Genomic DNA, 11,306 nt, shown 5'->3' on the forward strand with positions numbered 1-11,306 from the left:
ATTGGTTGATCGGCTAGTTCCTCCAATGCATCAATGTCGTCGTCACTAAAATCTTGCAACATTTCATCAATAACATTTTCAAATTGGGTAGGTAAAGCTGGACGCCCATAACTCCTTCTCTCGCTATTAATCCAATCTTTAAATAATACTGATATCTCCAAGTTATCTGCTGCTAATGAATATCTATGCTCTCCAATTTGAAATCTTGTTGCACTAAAAACGCCTTCCAAAGCTACTGAAGATACTTGAATCGCTAACACATTCCGAGCCACCGGTTCAAGTTTTGGAAATCCCTTGCCGCGATTTCTCCACTAATCTAGAAGATCAGGTAAACTTTGTGTATCCTTAATAGTTTCCGTACACTGATTAATATATGCATCAAAATCATTTTTATCCTCATGAGAAAGTTCAAGATAACTTTATAGCATATCATCAATGTTATCTTCATTATATCTACACCTAGAAGTTTCAGGTTCTTCATTACGTACTACATTTTTTCTATGAGAATTATACAAGTCATACAATTTTCTAGTTTTAATTTTTATACTATCTTAACTGTTTGTCAAGCTAGGTGTTTCAAAATCTTGAATATCTAAATTTAAATATATTTTTTCAACCATTTGTGATGCACCTACATCTTTGTAAGTTGGGATTAAAAAACAAGCAGTTAAATAAATTTGAGGAATAGAAAAAAAATATTTAAATTTTTTTTCAATCATCTTCTTAACAGAATCTTCAAATCTTGGTTTATTTTTGAATTTATAAAATTTACTAGAAATATTACAAATATTTGGTAAAACAAAGCAAATAGTTGGATAATAAAGTCCAAAAATTTGTTTTGTAGCTCAATAAAAAACTTTTAAAATTCTTTAAGTTCTTTTACGTCATTCCAATCATTTTTATCAAGTCTATAGTCCATATTTGAATTATGAGCATTCCAAACCATTTGTAAAAGGTTTTCTACATACATAAGCGACTTGAAGCATTTTAAATAAAAAACTTCATTTAGTACACACTGATTTTGGAATTTTTCTAGGGAGAAGATTAAATTCACAACAACGATTTTCAAATTCTCTATATCTAGACTTTACTTGACATTTAAAAATAAAATGACATGCAGTTTCACATTTTATGCAACCATTATTATACATTGTTATACCACCTAATATGAAAATCATCAATATAAACAGGGCAAAAAGTCGGTTTTAGTATTTCAACAACAGATGTATTATTAGAAGCATAATCTAGGGTGACACTAATTACTTTATCACAAATAACATAGTTTGTAAATCATCTACAATAGTTTGAGCTATGTAACTACCGATTTTATGCATTTCACAAAATTTATAACCTAAAATTCTTTTTTGCATAATTCAATTTTCATCGATCCAATGGGTAGTAATAGTGAAATAATCATTACCATTAACACTACGACCCATATAAAAAATAATAGCCGATTTACAAGTATTATAATAAAATAAACAAGGAAGATATTGAAAATGTTGACCTTGATAATCAAAAATAGTCTTTTTAATTGTGTTTCTTGTAAAACCTTTAAAATGTGGATTATACACAATTTGAATATAATGAATAAAATCGGGATTTTCAGCAAAACTAAAAGGCAAGCCAATAACAACAATCATTTTAGTTAATTCTTCAAGATCTTTTTCTCTACTATATGAGCGTTGTGTACTGGGGCAAGAAACATTAGAAGAGTTTAATTGCGTTTGGACCATATTAGAGCCCCCTACTCCTACAGATGCATTAGGAAGGGTGGTACCATTCTTTTTAGCTTCGGCTACAGGTTTAACAAGCAAAAATTCATTTTTACAACATCCCATTAAATGATTACTCAAATGTCTTGTCCTACCCTATTTTCCACAGTTTTATGCTTCATTCTATGTTTTTACTACAAATAACTTGTATTTTATCTTCACTCTGAGTCATAAATTGCCACACAACTGATTTTTTAGCACGTTCTACCTTGGTCCTAACCTGACTAGGATGTACGGAGGGAATGGGAGCAGGACATCGAATGGGAGCGGGAGCAGGACATCGAATGAGACTAGTAGCCGTAACTGACTCTGTTTCATCATCATCATCATCATCAAAAATATTAATATCATCATTAACATTATCATGTTCTACTTCTTCTAATTCAACAAAATTACCAAATCTTGCTCGTAAAGATTCATGATAATGATCTAATTCAATATTAATATCAATATTAAAAACAATTTCATTGACATGCATAAAATCTTCAGTATTTATTCTTAGTTGTGCTAGTTGTCTAGTTTTAGATTTAGAAGAACTACTGATTTTTTTTATTTTCCTCAGAATTTCCGATAAATACATTAGTGACCGCACCAATAAAAGTTCTTTTACCTTTGCCAACATTTTTTTACTGAAATCCATATTAAAATATGAAAAGTGAGTAAATTATATATAATACAGAAATTAAATGCAAACAAATAAATAACTAAAAAAGTAAAGACTAAAAGATGAAAGTTGGAACGAATATACCAAACGTCCACTTAAAAAAGTAGACGTGTATGATCGAAAATCAAAAATTGATATTTGAAAGTTGAATCTTGAAGCTTGTAATTTGAAGGTTGCTCCAAAGACTAAATTACTAAATACACCAAATCTTTCAAACTAATATAATTTGTAATTTAATAGAGATTAGAGACTTGAGAGTTGAGAGAATAGAAGATGAAGAATATTTGTGAGTAAAAATAATGAAAGTTTGGGAGGTTTTTATAGTTAAAAAATAGGATAAAAATGTAATTTTTAAAACTTTGGGGCAAGTCTGGCAGCGGAATCGGGAGGTGCCGGTACCGTTCTGTCCCGATCCGTTACCGGTTCGGTACCGTTTCGATATGCTTCGGTTTGGTCCAGCTCTTAGGGGAACCGGGAGGGGTAACGGGACGGAAACCGGGTATTACCATTTAGTTCCGATCCGATTAATGCCGGTTCCGATCCGAACTGGTCCAACTGCAATTTTTTTAATTAAAGCAAATATAGTCGTTGCAAGCCGTTGGGTAACGGGTATTGGGTCCCACCCAACGGTTATTTCAGCCTTTAAAAAACGCCCCTCTACCCCCAAACTTTGTTTAATACCCCAAAGTTTTAAAAATTACATTTTTGTCCTATTTTTTAACTATAAAAACTCCCAAACTTTCATTATTTTTACTCACAAATATTATTTATTTTCTATTCTCTCTACTCTCAAGTCTCTAATCTCTATTAAATTAGAAATTATATTAGTTCGAAAGATTTGGTGGATTACTAGTTTGGTTTTTGGAGCAATCAATTTTTGGCTTTACGTCATACACATCTACTTTTTTAAGTTTGGTACATTCATTCCAACTTTCATCTTTTTAGTCCTTACTTATTTAGTTATTTATTTGTTTGCATTTAATTTTCGTATTATATATAATTTACTTACTTTTCATATTTTAATATGGATTCTGGTAAAAAAAAAATGTTGGCCTTAAAGGTAAAAGAACTTTTATTGGTGCGGTCACTAATGTATATTACCGGAAATTCCGAGAAAAACAAAAAAACCTGTAGTTCTTCTAAAACTAGACAAGTAGCACAATTAAGAATAAATATGGAAGATTTTACGCATGTCGATAAAACTGTTTTTAATATTGATAGTGATATTGAATTAGATAATTATCATAAATCTTTACAAGCAAGGTTTGGTAATTTTGATGAAAAGAAGTAGAACCTGATAATGTTAATGATGATATTAATACTTTTGATGATAATTATGATGATGATGAAACAAAGTCAGTTACGGCTAATAGCCCCACTCCCAGTCCCGCTATCCTGCTCTCATTCCCCCATACATCCTAGTCAGGCTAGGCCCAAGGTAGAACGTGCTAAAAAATCAGTTGTGTGGCAATTTATGACTCATCGTGAAGATAAAACACAAGCTATTTGTAGTAAAAACATAGAATGAATCATAAAACTGTGGGAAAACAGGGTGGGACAAGACATTTGAGTAATCATTTAATGGAATGTTGTAAAAAAGAATTTTTGCATGCTAAAGCTGTAGTCGAATCTAAAAAGAATGGTACCACCCTTTCTAATGCATCTGTAGGAATAGGGGGGCTCTAATATGGTCCAAACTCAATTAAACCCTTTTAATGTTTCTGGCCCTAGTACACAACGCTCATATAGTAGAGAAAAATATCTTGAAGAATTAACTAAAATGATTGTTGTTATTGGCTTGCCTTTTAGTTTTGCTGAAAATTTTGATTTTATTTATTATATTCAAATTGTGTATAATCCACATTTTAAAGGTTTTACAAGAAACACAATTAAAAAGGCTATTTTTTATTATCAAGGTCAACATTTTCAATATCTTCGTTGTTTATTTTATTATAATACTTGTAAATTGGCTATTACTTCTAATATGGGTCGTAGTATTAATGATTATTTCGATGAAAATTGGATTATGCAAAAAAGAATTTTAGGTTATAAATTTTGTGAAATGCATAAAACTGGTTCTTACATAGCTCAAACTATTGTAGATGTTTTACAAAACTATGAAATTTGTGATAAAGTAATTAGTGTTACCCTAGATAATGCTTCTAATAATACATCCGTTGTTGAAATACTAAAACAGACTCTTTGCCTTGTTTATATTGATGATTTTCATATTAGGTGTGCTGCACACATATAATTTGATTGTTAGAGATGATATAACAATGTATAATAATGGTTGCATAAAATGTGAAACCGCATGTCATTTTATTTTTAAATGTCAAGTAAAGTCTAGACGTAGAGAATTTGAAAATCGTTGTCGTGAATTTAATCTTCCCCTTAGAAAAATTCCAAAATCAGTGTGTACTAGATGAAATTCTTTATTTGAAATGCTTCAAGTCGTTTATGAATATAGAAAATCTTTACAAATGGTTTGAAATGCTCATAATTCAAATATGGACTATATGATTAGAATGACGTAAAAAAACTTATGAAATTTCTAAAAGTTTTTTATTTAGCTACAAAACAAATTTCTCTACTTTATTATCCAACTATTTGCTCTGTTTTACCAAATATTTGTGCTATTTCTAGTAAATTGAAAAATAAACCAAGATTTGAAGATTCCATTAAGAAGATGATTGAAAAATTTTAAAAATATTTTTTTTCTATTTCTCAAATTTATTTAATTGCTTGTTTTTTAAACTCAACTTACAAAGATGTAGGTGCATCACGAATGGTTGAAAATAAATATTTAAATTTAGATATTCAAGATTTTGAAGCACCTAGCTTGACAACAGTTAAAGATAGTATAAAAATTGAAGTTAGAAAATTGTATGACTTGTATAATTCTCATAGAAAAAATGTAGTACGTAATGAAGAACCTTAAACTTCTAGGTGTAGATATAATGAAGATAATATTGATGATATGCTATAAAGTTATCTTGAACTTTCTCATGAGGATAAAAATGATTTTGATGCATATATTAATCAGTGTACGGAAACTATTAAGGATACACAAAGTTTACCTGATCTTCTAGATTAGTGGAGAAATCGCGGCAAGGGATTTCCAAAACTTCAACCAGTGGCTCGGGATGTGTTAGCTATTCAAGCATCTTTAGTAGCTTCGGAAGGCGCTTTAGTGCAGCAAAATTTCAAATTGGAGAGCATAGATATTCATTAGCAGCATATAGCTTGGAGATATCGGTATCATTTAGAGATTGGATTAATGGCGAGAGAGAGTTATGGGCGTCCAACTTTACCTACCCAATTTGAAAATGATATTGATGAAATGTTGCAAGATTTTAGTGACGACGACATTGATGTATTGGAGGAACTAGCCGATCAACCAATCCCAGATCATGTTAAATGATTAAAGACAAGACTGACTTGGTTTGATAATTCGAGGTCTAATTCAAACAGAACTCTTCCCAGTGGGTGGCTCTGTAGATTAGGTTCTCTATTAATATTTTGTAACTCAAATTGTACTATTTAATTTTTATTAATAAAACTGTAGGCAATCGCCATAATTTTTTTATTCTTCTCTAATTTTAATACAAAGTCTTTTTTTAATTATATATTCAATTTTTAAATGACAAAGTTGAAAACTTAAGATATAGTTTAAAGTTTGAAATATAAACTTTTAAAGATTGAAATTTAAACTTTTAAAGTTTCAAACTTTATGATGTAAAGTTTAAAAATTGAATTTTAAAAAGCAATATTTCGTAATTTATTTCTTTTAAAAGAAATATTTTCTAATTTTTTAATTTTAATAATTAATTTTTTTTTAAAAATAAGAGCAGTTATCCCGGTTTACTGTACCGGTCCGGGACGGTACAACGTATAAATTTCGGAACTACCAGTAGCGGTCCAGTCTCGGTTCCGGCCTTTTTTCGCCTGGTGGACACCGGTTCCGGTTGGTGCCAGTCCGGTAGTTCTGTTACTGGTTCCGCTGCCAGCCCTACTTTGGGGTGTTAAACAAAGTTTGGGGGTAGGGGGGTGTTTTGTGGGGCTTAAAGGCTAAAATAGCCATTGGGTGGGGCCCAATACCTGTTACCCAACAACTATATTTGCTTTAATTAAAAAAAAAAAATTGCAGTCGGATCGGACCGGAACCAAACCGTAATACTCAGTTTCCATCCCATTACCCCTCCCGGTTCCCCTAAGAGCCGGAGCCTGCCGAAACAGTACCGAATCGGTAATGGAACGGTACCGGTACCGGCACCTCCCGGTTCCGCTGCCAGACTTATACTACTGTATCCTTGATTTTTTTTCTCAAAAAAAATTACACTCCTTGTTTCTCCTACTTTTTGTTAACTCTAGATATTTAATAATTTTTTTAATTTTGGGAAGTCAAAAAAGAAGTATTAGGTTTATTGACCATACTTTCCTTGCCATATACCTTCTATGTTTAGGAGTAATAGATTTCAAGAGCAGAAACTTAATTTTCTGTTACTTTGAACTAGACCATTTTGTATGAAATTCTCTATTTTTGAGAAGCAATATATATTGAAGAAATAAAGACAGTATAAAAATGTGAAAAGCTGATTTTTGAGTAGTTACTACACAGAAGTTAAAAAGCCTTTTATCAAGTTATACCGAACTCTATCCGTCCATTTGCCTTCTGAAATTTGTAATAACATGGAATATGTAAATTGCTTAGAGCTTGTTTGTATGGTTCTTACCTGTTGTATTATATTGTGTTGTTAATTTAAATACAATGTTTGTTTTAATTGTTGCTTAAATTTTTAATGTATCGTATCGTTAAATTGGTCTTCAGGTAATGACGAAAATTCTCATTTTGTGTAACGACCGATTTAGTGTGATCGCGTTGTTACCTTATATTTTTTTTCTCATTTTGTCTTTACTTACTATTTAGTAGCTCTATTTAAACTTTATCCTTTAAATTGTTGATGTGTGATCATTATGTAACGACAAAAAATGATACAGTTTATCCTAAACTCTGTATTTACTAAAACAATACAATACGATACATTATGAAACAATACATAAGAACCATCCAAACATAGTGTTGGAAGCAAAAGAAGATTAGGTATTAAATACTTACCCACCTGGTGTTTACACCATAATTCAACCTTAGCTGGAAAAATTCAAAGTGAGAGTAGAAATCATTTTCACTTAAACCATATAACCATGGTTAAGTGATGAATGTGTATGAAAAATACATGTCTTGATTCATTAGTTTGGTCTACCCAACGGATGCTGGGGAGTTTTAACGTACTATTATGTATTAACTATCCATATCTCTAAAGAGATCCACATGTAATAGACACCTTAGTCATGCATTGTGTTGTTTATGTTCTCTGAGCAATGTGTGACAACTTATTGGGTGTTAAGGGAACATCAGAAATGAGAAGCAGTGATTAATCGTCGCATAGTAGGATGATGAAATTGAAGGATCTCTACTCATGTTATTCCATCTATGACTAGAATCCTCCTTCGCAAAACTCTATTTGCAAAATTATAAAATGCGGTCTATCATGCATGTTCTTGCAATCTGTCTTACAGATGCTTATCCATAGTTCCTACATCCTCTTTTAAGAACGACAAAAAAAAAAAAAAAAAGATTTAGGAACTGTGGATAAAAAACATCTGTAAGACAGATTTCAAGAAACCATAGTAACCTCTTGAATACTGACTTCTTATACTAACTTGTTGCCTCTTGAATTTTTTGGGGCGGAACCCCTTCTGTTCATTGAAGAATTATAAAGACCTGTCATTTGTTGAATCCAAAATTGGATGGAATAATGTTTACTACTGAGATGGATATCTGTTGATTTCTTGGAGAAGCATTCAGAATGTGCACCTCATTCAGTTGTTAACAATAGGGTAATGCTGTCCGGAAAGATCAATGTAACTTGTCTGATAGGTTATGTTAGTAGCACTTGTTATTATAAGCTTTACAGTATATTGCGCAGAATGAAGCAGGGTTCGTTAAAGAGAGCGAGTGCTGTTCTAATACCCCTTGTATAGTTACTTTTTTGTTGGATGAGGAAGGAGGTATTCCATTTGGTTGTGGGCTGACGTCGTTCTTCAACTGTATGCAGGTAGCAAAGAAAAAGATTTGGGAGCTAGTACAACCACGTCTAAAAACAGATGGTGCATCCGTTGCTGCACTAGGAACGCATTGTATGCGAGCTTCAACAGGTGTGGTGGTCAGCCCATCTCTAAAGGATGCAAATATATCATAATGATATCCTAAGGTTTATGCAGCTTTTTGTAACTTATTCTATCTATCTTCATAGTTACATCTTGAAAAATATCTTATAGCATGGGTTGCAAATGAGTGAAAATGTTAGAAAAGGTGGGAGAATGTTACAACCTTTTCCTTTGGTTTAAAGAGAGCATGGTAAGTAAAAATTTTGAGTTTCTTATCCACTTTCAATGGCAAGAGGAAAAACTTCAACCATGAATAAGCTACAACTTCCTCTATTTCAATTTGTTTGTTTCTTTTTTAATCTTTTTGAATTTTATTTTTTTTCTTGTTTGATAACTCTTCAATTTCAAAATCTTAGGCATGTTTATAACCATAAAATTAAAGGGTATCATGGTACATTACACATTTCTTTGGTGTTAACTATCACAAGATTCAAGAGTTACCTACTATCTTAAACTGTCCTTAGTAAAACTCAAATAAACAAATTGAAATGGGGGAAGTGATTTTTTGAGGTTTGTTTGGAGTACAACAAATAAATGGTTGTGTGACATTTTGAATAACTCGTTCGAGCAAGTGTTTACATAATATTTTTCTATTCAAAGAAATTATTTTTCCCACACGAAGTTTGTGAATAAGTCATTCTTTCTTTTACTTGAAAAAAAAGAAGAAAGATAAGGATAATATATTTATACATTTATAAAAGAAAATTTGAGGTTGATAACTTACCTTTTTTCTTGATTGTTATATTTTTGCATTACTTAAACATCCTTATTTATAATATCATCATAAAGTATATTACAAACTCTGTAATGATCATAGATGCCTGGTTCTTTATGTCTCCTATTTTTGTCATGTTTCTTAACTAATAAAGATTTGTTACCTCATTGTCATTGATATTAAATAAAGGTAAGACCCACCCCTTAATTTGAACTTATCCCTATCGAGATTTTTGTTAATTTTTAATAAAGTGACTAAACACTCTCCATTCGTTATTCTTGGCGCTTTAGTGTGTGAAATTCACATACTATATTGTCTTTTATTAGTATAGTATTCGCACGCGCGATGTGTGAATATTTTAAAATTAACTTAGATTGTAATTTTATTTACGTGAACGCATTATGACATATTCAGTTAACAAATATCTAATTATCATGGCAAGAAGCATGTATTTATGGATTTAAATTAACAAGTCATTATAGCTCAATAGGCATTTGTTGTGTCAAATGAAAAACCGTATCAACTCTTTTAAGGGGGCCAATTATGGATTTGGCCAAATTTAAATGAGAAATTAAGAGGTATTTATTATAACTAGTGTATTCATTTACGCTTTGCGTGATAATAAAAAGTTAAAATATTAATACTAAAATAATTAATCTTCAGTAATCTTTTTTTTATTAGACAAATGTTAAATGTGAACTTGTAGAAAAAAAAAGTTAAATGTGAACAACTTGTTTAAATCAATACAAAACTTTTTAATTAGTTTTTTATTTGTTAACATGAGTTTTTGACACTTATATTTTCCAAGTTATTATTGTAAGATGGTTGATAAATAGAAAGAATTCAGAGATGAATAATATATTTCATAAGGATTCTTACTACAAAAGCTTGAGAATAGAAAGAAGATTGATATTGACTTTGAAAATTAACAGTAATGTTCACAATTTCGCTATTTCGTTTTGAATCGGGTTGTGATCAATTGAAACATTCCACCAAAACCTCGTTACCCTTTCAAATCAATTTGTATTTTGATATATAATCACTATCAACTTTCTAAAAATTCAATGAACCTTCTAAAAAGATCGAGACAAAATATCCAACTTCTTCTGCTACAGCTTTCTCTCAATCTCTTTCAAATTAGTTCATCTATGAAAAAGAGAAAGTAAGGAGGTGTAATTAAAAGAATTTAAAAATATATATTTTAAGTTCTTCAATAGAGTACATAAATAAAAAATAGAGAAGAGAAAGGAAAAACTAAAGAGATAAAATTACTATAATATTAATTTTATTGTAAGATTCTACATCATCTTTTTTACTATCAATATTAAAAACAATTTCATTGACATGCGTAAAATCTTCCGTATTTTTTCTTACTTAAGCTACTTGTCTAGTTTTAGATTTAGAAGAACTATCAGATTTTTTATTTTCCCAGAATTTCCGATAAATACATTAGTGACTGCACCAAAAAATGTTTGTTTACCTTTGCCAATATTTTTTTTACCGGAGTCCATGTTAAAGTATTAAAAAGTAAGCAAATTATATAAAATACAAAAATTAAATACAAACAAATAAATAACTAAATAAGTAAAGACTAAAAAGATTAAAGTTGGAACGAATGTACCAAACGTCTACTTGTATGACCAAAAGCCAAAAATTGAAGGAAAGATGAAACTTGAAGCTTGAAGGTTGCTCCAAAAACCAAAATAATCCACCAAAATTGCTTTCAAACTAATATAATTTGTAATTTAATAGAGATTAGAGACTTGAGAGAGTAGAAGATGAAGAAAATTTGTGAGTAACAATAATAAAGATTTGAGGGTTTTTATAGTTAAAGAATAGGACTAAAATGTATTCTTTAAAACTTTGGGGTATTAAAAAAAGTTTGGGGGTAGGGGGATCTTTTTTTTGTGGGTGGGTGGGG

The 11,306-nt window shown here is 30.6% G+C and overlaps 1 protein-coding gene across 1 annotated transcript in view; it reads left to right on the forward strand.

Moving 5' to 3' along the window:
* The window catches only part of LOC102589855 (aminoacyl tRNA synthase complex-interacting multifunctional protein 1), a 24,510-nt gene extending 15,561 nt beyond the window's left edge, over positions 1-8,949 (forward strand). The window contains exon 3 of the mRNA XM_006364195.2: positions 8,559-8,949. Within this exon, the coding sequence (XP_006364257.1) occupies positions 8,559-8,702 (144 nt within the window). The 3' untranslated portion in view covers positions 8,703-8,949. The remainder of the gene's footprint in view (positions 1-8,558) is intronic.
* The last annotated feature ends 2,357 nt before the right edge of the window (positions 8,950-11,306 follow it).

This window comes from Solanum tuberosum, unplaced genomic scaffold, assembly GCF_000226075.1.
Source record: "Solanum tuberosum cultivar DM 1-3 516 R44 unplaced genomic scaffold, SolTub_3.0 scf00483, whole genome shotgun sequence".
Taxonomy (NCBI): domain Eukaryota; kingdom Viridiplantae; phylum Streptophyta; class Magnoliopsida; order Solanales; family Solanaceae; genus Solanum; species Solanum tuberosum.